The sequence below is a fragment of the Rhipicephalus microplus genome, chromosome 3 (assembly GCF_043290135.1).
Source record: "Rhipicephalus microplus isolate Deutch F79 chromosome 3, USDA_Rmic, whole genome shotgun sequence".
In the NCBI taxonomy this organism is placed as follows: Eukaryota; Metazoa; Arthropoda; class Arachnida; order Ixodida; family Ixodidae; genus Rhipicephalus; species Rhipicephalus microplus.
In genome coordinates, this window is record NC_134702.1 from 14,615,116 (window position 1) to 14,637,201 (window position 22,086).

Sequence of the window (22,086 nt, forward strand, 5' to 3'; positions counted from 1 at the left end):
TCTGCTAGTGTCTGCGTGCTGAAATATTGTGTTTCCTGCACTTATTTTGATCAAATGACACATTTATTCAAATAAATAAATCATATAGGCAATTATAATATGGCAACGAACAATGCTTGCTCTTCTTTTGTGTTGGGTTGAAAGATAGTCCCAGAAGCTTGGTTGGGCTTCCTGTATTTGCAAGTTGCACTGTTACATACTAGTATGTCTTTAGAGCTTAGAGAAAAGGATCAACAAAGGGAGTTCATCACATAACAGGAGTGCTGGTATTGTTTGATATGAACCTTGAAGGGTCAACTTGATGGCTAGTTGGTTTAACATATCGTAGGGAAATAGCACAAAAGACCTGGACAGGAAGTGTACTACAGCTCTACATAAGGTTGTTTGTGTTGCATTTCTGTTGCATTTCCTGTATTACAAAAGGTGCATGTTGCATTACCAAATGTACAACCTATCCGTCCTATTATGTACATTATTTCCCCTTCAGTACTATGCCACGGTTGATGCCGGGGAGCGCGGTGCCTCTGATGACGGTGTAGTCTGGCTGACAGTCGACAACATAGAGGAACGCTCATGGACAGTGATTGAGGCCCCTGCCGATTTGGTGGGCAGTGGCCAGGGTGTTGGAGGGGTGGTCAGCAGCACAGTAGGTGGTGCCTCGGATCCAAACACGGCACCACTTCAACTGCAGCGAATCATCTCACGCTGTGGTTGCCAGTTTTTTTATGCCAGTTATGGAGAGAACATTGACCCAGAAGCACTGGAAGAGGTTCCACCCCTGGTAAGCCGTCTGTCGTTGGTTTCTGCATCATTAATTTCTTTTAAAAGGACACTGCAACTTATGGTCAGAAAACGCTGTTCGTCAGTAGTCGAGGTTCCTGGCAACACTTGAGCTAAACAGCACGCTGCCTGAAATTTCTCCCTTATTTCTTGACAGATTCTATCATAAACCAAAATGACATTGCCATAAACCCAAAACAGGCTACCATTGGCCGATTTGAACATCGTGAGCTCATACTGATTTGAACATCGTGAGCTCACACTTACGATGACCGCTGCAAGATGTCGCCGCATGCCTGGGCATGCGCAGTCACACTAAATGTACACCACACATTTTACAAAAAATGTGCTCAACCTCATGACGCACGCTGTCGAAAGGACGTAACTTTTTGTCTTCTTTTCATCTTCCCTGCGCATAGCTTTCAATGCACTCAATGCAGTGGCACAGCCAGGAATTGGTACATCCCCCCTAGAAAGAATTCTGATGACGCCTCTGACTCGATGGCACAAAATATGAGAGAAAGCATTAAAATCGAATGGCAAATTCCTGTAACTCTGTACATGCTTGACAAATTTTTAACATTTTTGTGGCTCTCGATTCGTGAGGCAATAAATACCTTTAATAAAGTCATTTGATCATTTCTTGGAAAAGTGCTGCTTGGACCTTATAACTGATATCATATTGTCACATGCGTCCCGCGAAAAAGACGAAGGCGACAGCGCATACGCGCATCTGCACGCTTTTATGCAGAACGCAACAACGAGAAAGATGAGGAACTCTCTCTCACGCGGTTAACAAAAAGACCGACCCGCTGCTGTTTTCTCAGCGTCTTCGAGTACGACCTCTCTCTTGACGTCGCGACACTGGTGGAGGTGCTGGGGCTTGCAACCTGATGCAAGAAAGCGTTGTTCGGGACCGTACACCCAGTCCGGAGCCTCAACGTCTTGTTGCGACTCCAGTACACCGATTCAGCCGGCGCCTATTAGGCCTAAGCCCAGAACTCTTGACGGCATCTCCTGTTACCAACATGGCGGCCCCTTCAGCGTCTGCGAATCTTCCCCCGGTCCAGACGACTCACCCTTACCAGGTAACTTTTGAGACTCCTCGTGTTCCCGAAGTCTTCCGTGGAGAACTGATGAAGATGTCGAGGACTGGCTCGACCAGTTCGAGCGGACCGCTGTGGTGAATCGTTGGAGCGTGCAAGAAAAACTTGGCCGTGCCTACTTCGCAATGGAAAATAGCGCTCGCACATGGTACGAGAACAGGGAGCCTACTTTCCAAACCTGGGACAATTTCCGCCAAAAGCTTCTCGAGACGTTCCTGAGTGCGGACCGACGGGATCTCGCACAGCAGATGATCGAAGCCCGCATGCAAAAGCCGAACGAAAGCGTGGCCATGTTCGCTGAGGATATGGCCCGCCTATTTCGCCGCGCTGACCCTGACATGCCCGAGGCAAGGAAAGTTCGTCATCTGATGCGGGGAGTTAAGGAACCGCTTTTCGCCGGCCTTGTACGAAATCCGCCAACAACAGTGGATGAATTCATCAAAGAGGCGACTGTCATTGAGCGGGCGCTCCGGCAACGATGCCGCCACTTTGACCGCCTGCCTGACCAAACGCCTGTTGGTGCCGCCGCTCAAAACGCCGCCGTTTCTGAAAACTCTTTACGGCAAATGATTCGACAAATCCTGCGGGAAGAGCTGCGGGCCCTCGGCCTTCCTTCTACCGATCCCCCAGTTGCTTCTGTTGCAGAAATCGTGCGCCAGGAACTACGGCAAGCCTTTCCCTCACCGGCGCCACCACCCGAACCACGTCCACTGACCTATGCTGATGCCGTCCGCCGTCATCCGCCTGCCCCAGAAGAACCACCCTTTCAGCCACGGCCCGTTACTTTGCCGTGGTGGCAGCGTGAACCTGTGCGGCGACCACCAGTACGTCGGACCGACTTGTGGCGCACCGCCGACCGTCGACCCCTTTGTTTCCACTGCGGCGAACCAGGCCACATCTCGCGCTACTGCCGTCATCGAGAAACCCGGTTTGGAAACTTTTCTCGGCCCGCTTCTTTTTATTCTGAAGACCCTCGTGACCATGGTGCTGATCGCCTACCGACCAACCAAGCGTCTTCACCAAGTCGTTGCTGGCGGTCTCCCTCACCTGCACGAGGTCAGAATTCCCCGAATCGCCAAAGATACGCGGACGCCATCAGAAACCGCTCCCCAAGCCCGTGCCAGGGAAACTAACTGCCGCGACCTCCGGGGGCAAGGTTGCCAATTGCCGAGACGCCAAAAAGACCCCCTTGCCTCTACACAAAGACGACGTGACGACGGTGATGACGAAGACGACAACAACCACGAGTACTACTGCCAATGAATTTGTACGTGCTGACCTCAGCGTTATTATAGACGGACACCACGTAACAGCACTGGTTGACACTGGTGCTGACTTCTCTATTATGCGACAAGAGCTCGCCGACCGCCTTAAGAAGGTTAAGACGCCGTGGAGTGGGCCGAGCATAAGGAGTGCTGGTGGGCAGCTAATGACGCCAACCGGTAAATGCACCGCTCGGCTCGTAATCGATGATTCGAACTTCGTCGCCACTTTTGTCATTTTACCGGACTGTTGTAAAGAGTTGATTTTGGGTATGGATTTTCTGCGAGAGTACGGTGCTGTCATCAACATCCCAGAACGTATCGTCAACTTTTCCGCCCATCCTTACGTCGACGCCACCACTGAAGAACAACTGCAACGTTTACGTGTAGCCGATGATGTGATGCTCCTGCCGAGATCTTGCTGCCTTGTGTCGGTGTTGTGTGAACGGCCGTGCCGTAATGAGGTGATAGCGGAGCGAATAGACACGCTATTGCTTACGCAAGGTGTTTCAGTAGCGAGAGGCATTCTGGCACTAATTGATGGGCGGGCAGAAGTCCTCATCACCAACTTCAGCAACGAGCGTCGTCACATCCAGAAGGGCACCGCGATTGCCTACTACGACGACGTGGACCAAGCCAGAGATTGCTTCGCTTTGCAACCGGACGAGGCGACCATCCCAGTCTCGACACCTTTGTCTGTCAACATTTGCTCAACCCTGTCAGCCTCGGAAAAACAGCGCCTACTAGAGCTGATACACCAGTTCAAAAATTGTTTTTCGTGCACGTCGAAAGTCAAGCAAACACCACTGACCCGGCACCGAATCATCATTGAAGAAAATACGAGACCGATCCGTCAAAACCCATACCGTGTGGCTCCGAAAGAACGTGAGGAGATCCAAAAGCAAGTTCAGAAGATGCTCCAAGATGACGTAATACAGCCTTCCAAGAGTCCCTGGGCATCCACCGTGGTATTGGTTAAAAAGAAAGACGGCAGCTTGCGTTTCTGTATAGATTACCGCAAGTTAAACCAAGTAACGAAGAAAGACGTCTACCCACTGCCACGTATAGATGACTCTCTTGATCGGCTGCGGCATGCACGCTATTTCTCATCGATGGACCTGCGAAGTGGTTATTGGCAAATAGAGGTCGACGAGAGAGACCGTGAGAAAACTGCTTTCGTGACGCCCGACGGTCTTTATGAATTTAAAGTGCTTCCATTCGGGTTATGCTCAGCGCCAGCCACTTTTCAGCGTTTAATGGACACTGTGCTATCAGGACTGAAGTGGCAGACATGCTTGGTTTATCTAGACGACGTTGTCGTCTTCTCAGCTACATTCGAGGAACACCTAAGTCGATTATTCGCAGTTCTAGAAGCTATACGTTCGGCTGGCCTGACTTTAAAGCCAGAGAAGTGCCATTTCGGTTTCAACGAACTTTGCTTCTTAGGCCACGTGGTCAGCCACGAAGGTGTTCGACCTGACCCGGGCAAAATCGACGCTGTCGCAAAGTTTCCCGCACCGCATGACAAAAGAGCAGTGAGACGCTTCTTGGGCCTCTGCGCTTATTACCGACGATTCATCGCCAACTTTTCGTCTATTGCGGCGCCTCTGACGCGGCTCACACGAGAGGATGTCCCCTTTCTTTGGAGTGAAAAGGAACAAACAGCGTTCAACGAATTACGCCAACGCCTCCAAACACCTCCGGTTCTGGCGCACTTTGACCAGGAAGCGCCAACAGCACTTCACACCGACGCAAGCAATGTAGGCCTGGGCGCCGTACTGATACAATGGCAAGATAACTCCGAGAAAGTGATAGCCTATGCCAGCAGAGCTCTCTCTCGCACGGAAGAGAACTACTCGACTACCGAGAAAGAGTGCCTCGCCGTGGTTTGGGCGGTTCTCAAATTTCGACCGTATCTGTACGGCCGCTCATTCAAGGTCGTCAGTGATCACCACTCGCTTTGCTGGCTCACTAACTTGAAAGACCCATCCGGCCGTTTAGCACGCTGGAGCCTTCGGCTTCAGGAGTTTGATATGACCATTATTTATAAATCAGGGAAGAAGCACACCGACGCAGACTGTCTCTCGCGGTCACCCGTTGAGCCTGCCGGTATTAATGACGAGTCTATGGACGCCGCATTCTTGGGAGTCATCAACACGGCCACTATCTCACAAGAGCAGCGCCGTGACCCTGACCTGCTTTCGCTTATCGATTTCTTAGAAGGACGACGGGAAGACGTGCCGCGAATTTTTGCGAGAGGAGTGCCATCTTTTTGTTTAAGGAACGACGTCCTATACAAGAAAAACTTTTCTCCCACCGGCAGCCCATACTTGCTCGTCGTCCCTGCATCACTGCGAAAAGAAATTCTGGAAGCCTGCCATGATGAAGTCACCTCTGGTCATCTCGGTTACACTCGAACATTGTCCCGTCTGCAAAACAGTTACTACTGGCCTAACCTACCTGCTGCTGTGAAACATCACGTCCAAACATGTGCCGACTGTCAAAGACGCAAAGCACCACCCGGCAGGCCGGCAGGCTTATTACATTCCGTTCAAGTGCCAGCAAAGCCATTCGCCCAAATCGGAATGGATTTCCTGGGCCCATTCCCAACTTCTACCACAGGGAACAGATGGATCATTGTCGCCACTGATTACTTGTCTCGCTACGCAGAAACTAAAGCCATGCCGAGGGCCACAGCAGCAGAAGCGGCTCATTTCTTCATAGAAAACGTCGTCCTTCGGCATGGTGCTCCAACAGTTCTCATCACGGATAGAGGAACTGCGTTCGTGGCAGAACTTTTGGAGTCGGTTCTCAGGCTCAGTGGTACAGCTCACCGGAGAACAACGGCGTACCACCCACAAACGAACGGACTAACAGAGCGGCTTAATAAGACCCTCGCAGACATGCTCTGCATGTATGTCGACACAGAACACAAGAACTGGGACGAAATCTTGCCTTATGTGACCTTCGCCTATAATACTGCCCGGCAGGAAACTACCGGAATGACGCCGTTTAGTTTAATACACGGGTGCGAAGTCACTACAACGTTGGACGCTATGCTGCCGCACGAGTGTGACGACACTCACGCTGACGCCGAAGAATTTGGTCAGCGTGCCGAAGAAGCCCGACAGCTAGCCCGCGTGCGTATTTGTCACCAGCAACACAAAGATGCGAAACGGTACGACCTACGACATAAATTGGTAACCTACAAACCAGGCGACAAGGTATGGGTCTGGATCCCAATACGTCGACGCGGACTTTCAGAAAAGCTATTACGACGATACTTTGGCCCATATCGAGTCACCCGACGATTGAACGACATCAACTACGAAGTTATTCCCGACGGCGATTGCAGTTCCAGTCGCCGAAACTGCTCACCCGAAATCGTGCATGTCATCCGGATGAAACCCTACTTGTCCAGCTAACTCTCGTTTGTCCTGTGCGTGCCGGTGCATATGTGCGTTTTTATAAGTAGAGTGCCTTGGCTGCGCATCGGGACGATGCCATTTTTGGAGGGAGGCAAATGTCACATGCGTCCCGCGAAAAAGACGAAGGCGACAGTGCATACGCGCATCTGCACGCTTTTATGCAGAACGCAACAACGAGAAAGATGAGGAACTCTCTCTCACGCGGTTAACAAAAAGACCGACCCGCTGCTGTTTTCTCAGCGTCTTCGAGTACGACCTCTCTCTTGACGTCGCGACAATATGCAGTGTCTGAAAGCTTGTGTGGCTTATTGAATTCGTGGGAAAGACCTCAGGGCCCTAAATTCCCCATGTTTGCATCCAACAAAGTACAGTTGTGGACCTTGGTCTGCAGGACGTGGCTGGCAATACACTACTCTTCTTCTTTTATGGACAGGGTGAAACCTTAGCTAAGCACCCTTGTTTTGCAGCACTGAATCCTTGCAGATGGAAAACATCACATTTCTCATCTCTCTGTTTTCTTGCCCATATTTGGTGTCTCCAATCTGGCTTATGATTCGGTTCTATTCATTGAGTGATTGCTCGAATCAGAGTACATCTTCACATTTTCTACACAGCCAGATGAAGAGGACGAGGAGCCATGGGGTCGGGAGCAGGCAGTCGATGCATTCACATTGACTCACCATGACCTTGAAGTGTGCAGTAATCCACTGCAGTACGCCATGGTATTGGACTTGGTGAACAACCTGCTTCTCTATGTGGAACCACGGAGAAGGGAGGCCAATGAGCGGCTGCAGCGTATGCGCTTCCGCCTGCAGCTCTCCGCGGGTGAAGACCACCGGACACCAATCTTACAACTGCAGGACCAAGTTCGGTAGGCCTCTGATTATGAAAAGCTAGCTACATTGGTTTTGTTGAAGAGCGTCTGGGGAACAGTAGACACAATGCAGGAATTAAGCACTCGAGGTGCAGTAGGAGGGCCTACACATTTCCAGCTTAAGGGCACTGCTTTGACCTTTAACTCAGCGTCATGTGAAGGTTGTGAGGTGCTGGTTGTGTTTGCAAAAGAACTGGCTACATGATGCTCAAAAACACCTGAATATCTAAAAAAAGGGGGTCTAACTTCCTCATTCTCACAGCAGCCAGTCTCGTCACCACAGAGAGTAATGTCACAGCTTTCGACACTGCTTTCATCACCCGTATGTATCACACCAGAAGCATTGCAAACAAATTGGAGAGTCTTGTGTAGTGCAGAATACACAGAGCTGCCATTAAATGTCTGGTGTGGCCAACAAAGAGAAAAAAAAAGAGAAGGTAGTGAGAATAACTTACAACATACACGAGAACAGACAGTTCTTCATATTTGCCTTACTTCTAATAACATCACCTGTACTTCTCTTGGCATCACTGTCTGTTATATATTATTATATATCTAACAAAAGAAGCGAGCCCTCAAATTTGCACTATTTCCCTTCACAACATATGTGTCACATGTGTTCCTGCCTGTAACGTGGAAGATGGAGAGTAGAAAAAAAAGTCATTTGTGCATGCCATTTCGAAGCAGCGTGAAAGAGCCTTTGCCACAAAGTGTGCAAGTGGCTTTCTCAGATCAGTGCCTTGCAGCACTTCATTTGCTTTTATGTAGTATACTATATATACCCATGCAGATAACTCTGTGGACAGTGCTTTTTGATATGCATCTAAAGCTTCAATGGAACTTTTGATGCTGCTGTTAGATTTTTCCCACGAGGTACTTTGTTTAATTATTTTAGATCTCTGCTATCAGAGCATAAGCAACTGGAGAGGGAAGCCTATCAAGTACAAAGGAGCCTGAACGAGGACCCAGGAAGCACTGCCCTGGAAACTGAATTGGCTCATTTGGAGGATGAGGTACGTGCTGAAAGAAATTTGACATTTGCGTTGAGCCTCTGAGAGGAATCAGTAGCAGTAGCTATGGTTGTAATACTTTGGGTACTCTGGCAAACTTATTGTCGCTTTGAGCGAGCGCACTTAAGCTTCTCGAGTGTCACTTTAGCGGTGCGCTGCTACAAGAGACAAGAAAGTGTACATTGGAAGTGATGGCAATGGCTGTGTAAGTAGCAGACCAGATATTGGTTATTCCAGGCAGTGTTTTGTAAGGGATAATGTGTTATACTTATAAGCAGCTCTTAAAATAAACTTTATGTGCATACACGGTGACTGCGGCCACTGCAGGGCATGTGCTAGGCATGCCCCTAGTAGACATGGCTGTAAACTGCCTGGGTGCAAAAATATCAAAGTATAACCTGTGTGGTGTGGTACATTTCTATGCATAAGAATATTCTTAATAAACAAAAGGGTAGTTTAAAGAATGCTACGATCTCAGCTTTAAATAATGACATTTATTCTGAAGTCACTGCTGCCTAGGCTAAACACTCGGTCGCAGCAAACTGAGTTAGTCAAACGCACTCACCGATAAGTGCACCTTGCACCGAGTGTCACTAAATGTTCCCGTGCAACCGCGTGTGAATGACACAAGCAGCAAAGTGCACACCCGCACGGTGTGTTGGCCTGTTTGACAAGAGTGTTACACTTGAGGGCACTAGTCACAGTGTTGAACAGCAGTGTAATGGGATGAGAATAGTAGGAAGCATTGCTAACCAATGGTGAAATTCAGCATACCACAATGTCAATATTAGAAAAAAAGATAGTAATAATTAGCCAAGAGAAGTTGTGCCTTGACGAAGACAGGTTCTCTTGTCGGGACATCGGTCTCTGTGACATTGGCCTCCGTAAGGGGCTCGCTATTATGCGGAAGTTGTTAATGTATCTGTGACCCTACAATGTGTACTGTGTCCATGCATTCTGTCGGTGGAGCTCTTTCTAGGCCTCGCAAGGTACATAACACGAAGTGTGGTGGACTGCTTTCTTCATGTCACAGATCCGACAGTGCAAAGAACAGCTGAGCTCGTCGAGTGAGGAGTTGGCGCTCATGCTGAGCTGTTACCGGGAGACACAGGTGGCAGCACTAAAAAGCCGGCAGCGGGCGGCCGCTCCAGGACAGGAAGTCACGGTGGTGCGGCGTGCCGAGGTCTGTTTCAAGCATGCACGATGGCGCCTCACTGATGTTGATGGGCAACTAGGAATTGCTGATCTGGTGCTTTCAAACTTTCTGTGAGTATGCCTCCACTTTTTTCAGCTAAAAGTGCATATAGTGAGCTGTCTACAATGTATAGACGTATTGTTAGTCAGTTGCCACAGTTGCAAGTATCGAAATAAGCCATGCTGCACCATAACCAGCAATATTTGAATTTTCGTATAGATAGCGCATGTATACCAAGTAGCAGTTGCATATTTTTGAAAATCAAAGCATGAAATTATGATGTTTGGAGCCTCTTAAGATCGATGAGATCTTAAGAGGCTCCAAAACCACCATATGATTATGAGAGACGCCGTAGTGGAGGGCTCCGGAAATTTCGACTACCTGGGGTTCTTTAACGCGCACCCAAATCTGAGCACACGGGCCTACAACATTTCCGCCTCCATCGGAAATCCAGCCGCCGCAGCCGGGATACGAACCCGTGACCTGCGGGTCAGCAACCGAGTACCTTAGCCACTAGACCACCATGGCGGGGCGATTATATGTTTGAAATATGAGGGCTGGCTTTTACACCAAGTTTTCTCGTGAAGTGTGCAATCTATTACTAGGGGTGTGCAATTATTCAAACTTTCGAATATTTTTCTGATAGTGCTTGCTATTCAATTTGCACTGAAAATTTGACTATTAACTTCCCAAAGACAAACACAATCAACATCCAATTGACAATGGCCCCTTCAGAATTTTTCTATGCTTCACCCCATTATATTATGGCATTGCAACAAAGCTACCTTTCAAACTGCTGTGGTAGCAAATTATTGACTCGAGAACACGCTGGTTCTAACATAGAGATTCACTGTGCCATTACAATAACCTCTTCATTAATTTTTTAGTGTGCTTCACCACATTGCATCATGTTATTGCAGCAAAGCTGTGTTTAGGGTTACGCTACGACCATAAATGGATCGACTTAACAAAATTGCCGGTTCGAATCAACATGGCAGAATTAATGTAATTTCAGACCAAAAAGATAAAAAAAAATCAGATGAAGATTTTGAGCATCGGAAATTTCAGATGTTTTTACACATTGATGTCTACAGGGCAGATTAGCAACTCTGAGTTCGGAGGGAGCACACCCTTGTCCACTATATCAGTTGGGTCTCCATAGAAGTTGATGAGCGGAGAGGTGGAGGAAAAGTCTTTTCCTTTCACGTGCGTAGTGCTGTCGACGGCACATAGGTTGCGCCACATCATGTATATAAATACAATCCGGTCTCTGCATTGCCTCATCCTTCGCAAAACACCTAGAGAACACCTTCCTTCCAGCACTTCACCAACCCAGCCGAAAGAAGCTCTTCAACATTCCTATTTCATAAGAATGTGCTCAGGGATCTTGTGCAACCTTTTTTCTGTAACTTCAGTATTATTGGAAAAATACTAAAAAAATATTCAACAATTCATAAAATATTCTATTTGATTTGCACTCAAGTTTCGATATTCGAATTTGCTTTGCACTCAAAATTTCGCTATTTGCACAGCTTTAACTATTATCAAAAGGAATGCAAAAGAAGAAGATACTTTTCATATACAAAGTGGAAAGCTGATCGACGACAACACATGTGCATTTGGTGTAGAATAACCAATGTTAAAAAATGCCAGGCCTGTGCAGTAGGCGCAGCACAGTCACAGCGAAAGCAAGAAAAGCGGCCTTTCAGAGCCTTTTCAAAACACTCATTGGGTACTACTGCAAGCACACTTGCTTGGTACTCACTAAGGCATTAATAATAAACTCTTGGGTAGTAGGCCGGCATTCGCTATGCTATTTTTCCTCATTCTTATGAGAAGAGTGGTATCCGCTAAACACTTGCAAGGAATTTTGTGCCAATTGTCCATGCAGTGGCTGACGACGAGGAGGAATTATGGCTGAAGTGGGTATGTGCCACAGTTAATAGGGGAACAAGAACAAGCTTTTGTGATGTTTAGGAGCATTGGACGGCCCAATCGTTACGCTATTCTCATTGTGCGATGACTGGTTGTTTTTTCACTGTTGTAAAACGCTTCATAAGTCGTATTAACGCGATTGCTTTCCCGACATCAAGCCTGCCTAAGACAAGTTTGACAACAAGTAACAAGCACCGGTGTAGATCAGTGGTAGAATGCTGGGCTGGCACCCGGCGGACCGGGTTCGAGGCCCACTGTGCCATTGATGCTAGGTCATGCCTGCCTAAGGCAAGTATGACAACAAGTTATAAGCAGCGGCGTAACTCAGTGGTAGAATATTGGGCGGGCGCCCAGCGGACGCGGGTTCAAGCCCCACTGTGTCATTGGTGCAAGTTCTTTTTTCTAATTTCACACGATGTGGTTACGAATGGCGGTGGCGGTGAACAACAACTGCGCGTGACCGGAAAAGTGATCTCATAACAACTTTTGCGGTAAAAGTGGGACATTAAAATCGAAGCATAGCCTTCGTTATTGAGCATTGTGCATAGCTCAACTTATGAGGCCATAAGAAAAGCTTCAGATAACTGATGAGTAACCTCTGAGCATGTGCAGCATATGACATGCTTGCACGGAGTCCTATATGCCAATTGGCTTACATACAATGTGCTTCCATCATGGCAGGCATGCTCCCTCAGATTTGAACACAATAGTGTTAAAGAGCTTGTTTCGCCAAAATTCTCACATAGGCGTCTGTGTCCTTGGTTCTGAAATCCAGATAGATGAATAGAAAATAAGTTATAAAAAGTCTGCAATGCAAGTGGAGATCAAACCCAGGCGTTCTGTGTGACAAGAAGGTGTTCTACACATGGCCACGCAATCGCTCAGAACTGTTTCATCAAAAACTAATAGTATACGAATGTGATTTAGTGTGAGGAGTCTCTTTAACAAGCGTAATATTGCGTGGCTTACCTTCGTTCACAATTTCACTATGCTTCAAAACATAAGAATTGCACAATGCGTAGATAGTTTAAAACCCTACCCATGATAAAACGCTCGGTCATAACTAATCATGACTAGCAGCAACAGCATCAAAAAAGTGGGCAGATGGGCACGTGTGCCTGTTACCTTGCAGACGCATAGTGGGTACGTAGCAACTGGCAAAGGGAAGAATTATGGCACAGTGGACAGTTTGCTGATACATTTGCAATAAGGATTCTAGAATCATTTGAAGGGGCCCGTGTTACATGCACAGAAGTCCATTTCCTTGCAGCACTGTCAAGGTGTTTCCTGATAAGCGAAGTCAGAGTAGCGCCCCACCGCGATGGTTTAGTGGCTAAGGTACTCAGCTGCTGACCCGCAGGTTGCGGGATCGAATCCCGGCTGCGGTAGCAGCAATTTCGATGGAGGCGAAAACACTGTAGGCCCGTATGCTCAGATTTGGATGCACAATTAAAGAACCCCTGGTGGTCCAAACATCCAGAGACCTCCACTACGGCGTCTCTCATAATCATATGGTGGTTTTGGGATGTTAAATTTCACATATCTATTGAAGTCATACAGTGATTTTGAAGGCAATGCAAACTACCGTATTTACTAGCGTAATGAATGCACTTTTTTTTTCGAAAAATCGGAGCAAAGTTGGGGGTGCGTTTATTATGCGGGGCAAACTTTCTGATTACTTTTCTGAGATAAGCAAAAAATGTGGTAACGCAAAAAAAAAGAAAAAGTTGGGTCGCTTAGCCTTTTGCAATTGACATACACGAACACTGTTTTGACACAGCTTCTTTGTTGCGCTTCACTCATCTTCGGTGGTCGATGGCAGCTATCTTCTGTAAGCTGTCCCCGTGCCACCCGCGGATGCCATAAAAACGTTTTGTGACTATCTTTTCTCGCAAGCATTTAACCACAACAGTGGTATCTGCTGTGATCTCGAAGGGCGCCCAGAAGCATGCGCTACGACGCTACTACACACTTATCCAACTTCGCAGCAACCTCGCACGACGACTGGGACGATGCTGTTGAAATTGTAGCAAGTAACCAACATTGCAGCAAGCTACCCCCGAAGCATCAAAACAAACCATCGATCACAAGATTAACGACAAAATTCAGTTGCCGCCTCGCTTCCACATGAGAAATTCCTGTACGTGCAAAGAACAGGCGAAGCGAGTATCGGGGGGTGCTACCATGTTGTGGAAATCGTCACGATTTTTTCTGAGTGACAAGCGATTTTTTTCTGGTTTTCCAAAAACCTGCGACGGGATAGCGACATAGCCTTTTGGGACAGCAAATACTGTCATCGTTGAAAATCGAGTGCACGTCGTTGGGTCTTAAAGTTTCGTATTTGCAGGAAGTGACCCTCGGTTGGCGCGGGCAGTTTTGTGACCTTCGCTCACTGTGTGCTTATCAGTTGCGATGTCTCTACACTCGCACCATTCGTAAACCCCGCTGTGGCACACAGATAAAAAAATATGGGGGACGTGCTGTGCACAGTGTTGCGAATGACGGACCGATCCCGCCGCTGCCACCACTGTTGCGAACGACGGACCGATCCCGCCGAAGCCACCACTGTTGCGAAAGACGGGGACGCCAACACGGCCCCGAAGGCGCCACTGCTTTCAACTCCGCCGGGAAGGTCACCAGCCGTTTGGTAGCGTATGTTTCTCAGCCCGCGACTGCTTCTGCGCAGAGCTGATAAGACGAGCGGACGAGACGACGGTGAGTTAAACAAGGTTTATGTACAGCATATTTACAGAGGCGTTACAATTTCGGCACTGGGGCCGACAGAGACTCGAAGAGCCGAGCTCTCCTCTCTAACACATAGGTCAACTTTTCGCCTAAGACCGCCGACTCACACACATGTCGGCTCTCCGACATGGGGACTCCTCTCTCATAGGACTGCCGATCGCGACGCGCCGCAGGGCTTCTTTTATTTACACCGGGTCCAACCAAAATGTCCAATCAGAAGCGCCGCTGGTCGTCAGGGCAGATTCCCCCAATGGGGTTGCCGCGCCATGCGTCAGACCACCAGACACGAGGACGCCGGCTCGCTGTCACGTGCGCAGCTGACTCACTGCACGTGGGCCAGAGGGGCGCCGCGCGTGTTCACGCCGTCGAGTTGATCGCGCCAGGCGGACTGCGGGCTGGCCTTGACCCAGATTGCCCTTTTCAGAGGCACGGACGTTTGACGAGGACTCGCTGGCATAACAGCACCCCCGCCGCCAGACAATGCACCGGAAAGACGAGCTGCTTCCACGGGGCTCGGATGTCAGGTGCGCTCGTTCGCCAGGTCCCTCCAGGTTCGCCTCCAGGGCCATGGGGAGAATACAGCTCCAAACTGTTCCGGGAACACCTCCCATTTTTGACGACGGATCCCAGCTCCACTGGCTTGTCGCCACAACTTGCTGACCAGCTTCACTCGTCTCTTCTGACCATCTTCGGTTTCAGCACTTGTCGATGGTTCTGCAACTTGCCAAGAACGGATCGACAACAGACAACACACGACACACGCAAGTGCCTTCGGTCACCCGACAGAACACCAGACAAAGTATAGTACAACATATCCCTATCTACGTGTCTATCGGAATTTTGTTCCCTCTACATCAAGAGGCACATGTGGGACACAAGACTCTTAAAGTGACAACTCAATTTTTTTTTTTTTTTTTTTCCACGTACAACAGCGTAACGAATTAGAATACCACAAAGTTGGCCCCTTGAGATCACTCTAAACGAGAGCGCTCAGCCCAGGTCGTGATGAGGTCAAAATTTTGCCCCGAATCGCCAGCCAGAAACCGAAAGGTTGAGAAGGTACTAACTAAACGCACTGCTCAATGCACCTGCATTAACGTTTACCTTTCCTTTTTTTTTTTCTTTAGCGAACGTCAAAGTTGCGCTGTGGAGCAACATGCTCCACCTCAGTAACCGGCCACTTTTAGGCGACGATACCTATGCGGCACCAAGAGCGGCTCACACTTGCGACGTTGCACAGGGGAACAACGATACGACTTGCTACTGATTGACTCCTCACCGCTTAGCTCGATATCGTGTTCGATCACCGTCGTGTCTCCGGGACGGTCCGACAACACATACCCAAACTCGGAAACAATCTTTCTCAGGTCCTCCTTCTCAGGTCCTCCTTCACTTAAGCTGGGCTCTAGGTTCAACTGCTCCCAGATTACTTTCGATCCCCCTTCGATTACCTCACTAGTACTCAAAACTTCTGCTCCCTCTTCCTCTGAAGCATTCAACAGCTGCTTTACGACTGCTTTCAAGTTGTAAATTTTGTCCGGCCGCCTTCCTAATTTCACTTCATAATTTGAATCACAAGGCTTCGATAATACTGTGGCGGGCCCTTCCCAATCAACCTCAAGCTTGTTCCTTTTGGACGGCTGCAGCAGCATTACCTGATTATCAACTTCAAAAGTGCGCTTCTTCCCCGATTTCTCGTAGCGCTCCTTCGACAGCACTTGTGCCGCGTTTTTCTGGCTTTCCACTAGCGCTTCAATTTGGCTTTCCACTAGCGCTTCAATCGAGAGATCCTCACGCTGCTCTCGAATGAGCGTCTCTCGATCAACTCTCGGCAGCTCGCTCAAACTTTCCGCTACAGGCGAGAGCGTTGCAGCCCTCTCGCTCTGACTCAATGGCGCCATGTCGTCTCCCCTTTCTGCGGAAACCGCGCTGGTCGGTCCGGCGACGGGCCGCTCGCGTGACTGCTCACATGACTCATGCGGAAACTTTCCTTTCTGGGGTTCCGTCGACCCGCCGACAAGGTCACTTGAGAGTTCACCGCATTGAACCAGATCAAGCTGCCGCGATAGCTTCCGCGCTTGCGATCGCGTGAGAGCCATGCACGCTAAGTTGGGGAAGAACGATTTGCCCTGCTCTTTGAGAAGCTGCTCCGAGTTGTTGGAGAAGAGATAAGGAAAACGATCATTTAGCGCGGCAGACACAGCCGCTTCGGTGCGAAGCTCACCGAACGGGCCTTTAATGACAACCGTGGCGATTGGTAAGCGAACACTCTGCTCCTCGGCGACCTGCCTGATCCACGCGCATTCTCCTGTGAAGTCATCCGGAGACACCAATGAAGGATGGACAACATCCATGGTTGCCGCTGAGTCTCTAAGTGCTCGGCACGTTTTCTCATTCACCCTAATTTCTTGGAGATACGGCTCCAACAACCGCATGTTTTTTTCTGATTCTCGGATTGTTGCGAAGGCAAACTTTTCCTGACAGTTTCTCGCGATGTGTCCTTCCTTTTTGCAGTTGTAGCAGATTAGCGGCTTCCGTTTGTTTTCCGATTCAAATGCCTGTGTGGTAGAAACCTCACTCGATTTCTCCGCTTCTGTTTGCCCTTCCCCTACACTGTCCTTCGTAAGAGACGGGTCCTTTTTGAAATTACGGTGCGGAACGGGTTTCCGTTGATCAGGTTTCCTTGAAAAGCCCTCTTTCCTTTCATCCTTTTCAACGCGCACTGCCCTGCTATGCAACTTTCGGCGAGTATAATACTCCTCAGCTAACTCCGCTGCCTTATTTAACTGTACTTCCCCAAGTCTGTCCTGCAGCCAAAGTCTGACATTATCCTCGATGCAGCGGTAGAATTGCTCCAATGCCACGCATTCCACCACTTTATCGCGGTCGTCATAAACACCTTCGCCCTTGAGCCATTCAATTAAATCGGCCTTAAGACGAAACGCGAAGTCAACGTGTGACTCATTCCCCTTTTCAGCATACCGGAACCTTTGCCTGAAAGCCTCGGGTGACAACTTATAACGTCTCAAGAGCACTTCCTTAACCTCGTCATAGCTCTCAAACGCTTCCCTCGACAAGCAAGTTATCGCGTCGGACACTTCGCCGGGAAGAAGAGCTAGCAGGTTCCGCGCCCAAAGAGACCGCTCCAAAGCGTTTCGCTCACAGACGTGTTCAAACTTGATGAGATACTTCGCCATGTCCTCGCCTACTACGAACGGTGGCAGTTGGTCACGAATTCTAAAACCGCTGACCTGAATCGTCGGAGAAGCTACGCTAGGCGCCTGCGAACACTGTAGGATTGCCAATTCTAGTCGTTTCATCTCAAGGCGCTCCTGTCTCTCGGCCTCCTCGCGACGTTCGCGCCTTTCAGCTTCTTCACGTTCGCGAGCTTCGCGCCTTTCAGCTTCTTCGCGAGCTTCGCGCCTTTCAGCTTCTTCACGTTCGCGAGCTTCGCGCCTTTCAGCTTCTTCGCGAGCTTCGCGCCTTTCAGCTTCTTCACGTTCGCGAGCTTCCCGCCTTTCAGCTTCTTCGCGAGCTTCGCGCCTTTCAGCTTCTTCGCGAGCTTCTACTTCTCGCCTTTCAGCCTCCTCACGGCGTGCTTTAATATCCACCCAGGCCTCATCGACTTCCTCAGCCGACACTCCCTCATCCTTCATGATCTCAAGGATCGCTTGCTTTCGTTTTGCACGGCCCAAAGTAATGCCGAGTTCCTCACAAATTTCGATGAGTTCCTTCACTTTAAGGTTCTCCATCGTTCACACTAGCCTCTTGCTGTTTGCCCCTGTTAACAATTTACTTGCCGTACCCACTATAAGTCAACTAGCAAGACGCGCAAGCAATTTTTTCACACTCCCGTGTTTACCCCCTCTGCATTAACTTTGGTTTCAAAGCGCTTCGACTTGGCTTGAAACGATCAAAGCTCCCTTCAATGCTTCACACAGCCCTTCTCTAAACTACTACAACCTGAGCTAGAGTAGTCTGGTGAACTGAGGGGAAAACATCAGGCACTCACCGCATCGATGTCGCTGACGCCGGCCGATCCCGCAGCTGCCAACCACTGTTGCGAATGACGGACCGATCCCGCCGCTGCCACCACTGTTGCGAACGACGGACCGATCCCGCCGAAGCCACCACTGTTGCGAAAGACGGGGACGCCAACACGGCCCCGAAGGCGCCACTGCTTTCAACTCCGCCGGGAAGGTCACCAGCCGTTTGGTAGCGTATGTTTCTCAGCCCGCGACTGCTTCTGCGCAGAGCTGATAAGACGAGCGGACGAGACGACGGTGAGTTAAACAAGGTTTATGTACAGCATATTTACAGAGGCGTTACAATTTCGGCACTGGGGCCGACAGAGACTCGAAGAGCCGAGCTCTCCTCTCTAACACATAGGTCAACTTTTCGCCTAAGACCGCCGACTCACACACATGTCGGCTCTCCGACATGGGGACTCCTCTCTCATAGGACTGCCGATCGCGACGCGCCGCAGGGCTTCTTTTATTTACACCGGGTCCAACCAAAATGTCCAATCAGAAGCGCCGCTGGTCGTCAGGGCAGATTCCCCCAATGGGGTTGCCGCGCCATGCGTCAGACCACCAGACACGAGGACGCCGGCTCGCTGTCACGTGCGCAGCTGACTCACTGCACGTGGGCCAGAGGGGCGCCGCGCGTGTTCACGCCGTCGAGTTGATCGCGCCAGGCGGACTGCGGGCTGGCCTTGACCCAGATTGCCCTTTTCAGAGGCACGGACGTTTGACGAGGACTCGCTGGCATAACAACAGCTAGAAATAAAAACAATACGGCAAGTGGCAACAGGCGAAGAGGGGTGAGGAAGCGAGCCGAGGTGACCGAGGGGGGTCGGCATAATAATAAAAAACGGAAGAGATCCAACGGGTAAGGAGGCACCAGGTTTCGGTTAGTGGGACTGTAGTGGATGAATGTAGGGGGGTGCGTTTATAATGTGAGAAAAAAAAATGGCAGCATATCCATGGAGTGAATGATGAAAAGTGGGGCGAAGAATTCGTCCGTCCATTCGTTCTTGCTTCCGTCCGTCCATGCGTCCATCAGTGTTACCGTCCATGCGTCCATCAGCCCGTCCATGCGTGCATCTGTTCGTGCGTCCGTCCCTGCGTTCGTCCATGCAGCCGCCCCTGCGTCCGTTCATGCATCCATCCATACATCTGTCTATGTGTCTGTTTGTCCATCTATTCAACACTCCAAGTACCACCATCTCGCATCTTTTCATCATATATTCCCCAAATAGAAGCACCGCCATCCAGCGGACATTCCAAGGACTAAACGAGAGGTGGCACACGCACACTTTCTTACGGCTTGCGCTTCGGGTCCACTTCCCACCTTTAACCACCTCGAGTTCATGGTATATACTAGTTCACTGTATTCATGGCACTGCGGCCGAACGCTCGCTAAACCTTTCGAAAACCAAGGAGGTTACGCCCAGCGAGTATGGCGTAGCAAACTTTTTCAGTCAGATAGTGCTCAATGTACATGCCAATGGCTGCTAATGGGAAATGAGAGGCGGATAATTCGGCTTTTACTTTCTTACGGCTTGCGCTTCGTATCTACTTCCCATTTTTAACCACCTCGAGTTCATTCATGATATATACAAGTTCATTGTATTCATGGCACTACGGCCGAACGCTCGCTAAACCTTTCGAAAAACCAAAGAGGTTACGCCCAGCGAGTATGGCGTAGCAAACTTTTTCAGTCAGATAGTGCTCAATGTACATGCCAATGGCTGCTAATGGGAAATGAGAGGCGGAGAATTCGGCTTTTACTTTCTTACGGCTTGCGCTTCGTATCTACTTCCCATTTTTAACCACCTCGAGTTCATTCATGGTATATACAAGTTCATTGTATTCATGGCACTGCGGCTGAACGCTCGCTAAACCTTTCTAAAGCTAAGGAGGTTACACCCGGCGAGTATAACGTAGCAACCCTTTCTTGTCAGATAGTGCTCAATGTACATGCCAATGGCTGCTAATGGTGATCGCAGCCTGCGCGTTAACTAAAAGCCGAATGCTCCTGTCTCTCATTCCCCATTAGCAGCCATTGACATGTACATTGAGCACTATTTTTTATTGTTCAACAACGCACAGAAGAAGTCTCTCACCGGCACCACCTTGGAGGTCAAAGTGTTATACTTGTTACATACTACGGGGGACGAACGGGTGCCGCTCTAAGGAGCTTCGCCCCTAAAAAATCTAAATTTTGATTACTAAGTTGGGGGGTACGTTCATTAAGCGAGTGCGTTCGTTGCGCAAGTGAATATAGCAGTCCCAGTTACACAGCCATGTTGCTCAAGAATCCCCCAGATTTTTCTTCCTTTTTTTTGTCTCCTCTTCTAGTTTGTTTCGTCTGCATGCACTTCTTTTCCCACGGCCAGGGCGAGACTACCCTCTCCCTTCTAGCTTGTCTGCAAGAGTTTACGGCAGGATCATTACAAATTTTATTTCATCTTGTGCAGCTGCACTACAAGGAACTTGAGCGCATACTGATTTATGTGGAACGCTAAGCAGTACAGTCGAACACCTTCATAAGAGACAGATGGGTATAAGAGACACCGGTGAGCCTACATTGAAATAGCTGTTGACAAGAAAAAGCGTACGTGGTACCTTGCTTATGAGAGACACCTAATATAAAAGACAAGAATTGCTCCTCGGTGCATGTCTTTTATAAAGGTGTTCAACTGTAGTCGAAAAACATCATGTTATAGCTGGTTTCAGGCTATTAATAGTTGCATTTTGACTAGTACAAGCTGTATTTTATTTCATAAAAAATATCATGCTTTCCAACTGACCTCAGTAATACATTTCTTTATGTTGTTTGTGCAATTATCAGGGGGTCAGAACAATTTGGATGTTCAGTTTATCTCATTGTCTTACTCTGAAATTATTTAGTAAAATAATGCATTGTGGCAAGCTTTCTGGCTTTGATCTGTGGAAAAAATTTCACCTTCTTCATTTGTCAGTACCACTCGTGTGTGCTGCCTTTGGGAAGTCATCATAAAGAGCTGAAATTGTATAATCATAAACAAGTGAATTTCGTAACTAACCCTTTTCTTGCTGTTACTTTTTCATTCAAGTTTGCTGTGAAATAGCATCTAGAGTGCTATAGAAGTTTAAGCAAGCATGCGTTAAATTCACATCTATGCTTTACAGATGTTACAGAGGTTACAGATGAGCATGATTTTAGCTTTTTTCTCGTGAATAAAGGTGTTATTTTGTTATAGTTGAGTCGCACTGCAGTTTTCACAGAAACTTCATGTTAGTGCATGTTACGGAAAAGAAGTGCTGTGAATCAATATTTGGATTTTTGAAAGCTTCTACTCTATACACCTTTCATAAATGTGTGATGATTGTATGCAACAAAGCAAGCATTTCAGAGTTTATATTTTTATTAATGTTTTATTTCATATCACAATTGACGAGCATCTATTGCACTTAACAAAAACTTAACCTATTGCACTATGACTAAGTTTTAACTTTATAAAATATAAATGTAATATGTACTTGTGTTCTGCAATACTTCTTGCTTATGTATGCTCTTAAAAAAGTGAAGCACTGGCGTATCCTCGCAATGTTTGTTGTACTCCTCCACCAGATATTCACGTGTGACCAAGTCCAATGACTCAGTTGAACACCTGCTTGAACTGGGCAATGTAAAAGTGACGAATCTATTGCCCAACCAAGTTTACAAGGTAAGGTGGAATGACAACATTGAACATATACTGATGT

The 22,086-nt window shown here is 48.4% G+C and overlaps 1 protein-coding gene across 1 annotated transcript in view; it reads left to right on the top strand.

Moving 5' to 3' along the window:
* The window catches only part of hob (bridge-like lipid transfer protein family member hobbit), an 86,168-nt gene that overhangs the window by 57,120 nt on the left and 6,962 nt on the right, over positions 1 to 22,086 (top strand). The window contains exons 39-43 of the mRNA XM_037433008.2: positions 488 to 781; positions 7,191 to 7,447; positions 8,346 to 8,463; positions 9,494 to 9,726; positions 21,953 to 22,049. Coding sequence (XP_037288905.2) covers positions 488 to 781; positions 7,191 to 7,447; positions 8,346 to 8,463; positions 9,494 to 9,726; positions 21,953 to 22,049 — 999 coding nt within the window. The remainder of the gene's footprint in view (positions 1 to 487; positions 782 to 7,190; positions 7,448 to 8,345; positions 8,464 to 9,493; positions 9,727 to 21,952; positions 22,050 to 22,086) is intronic.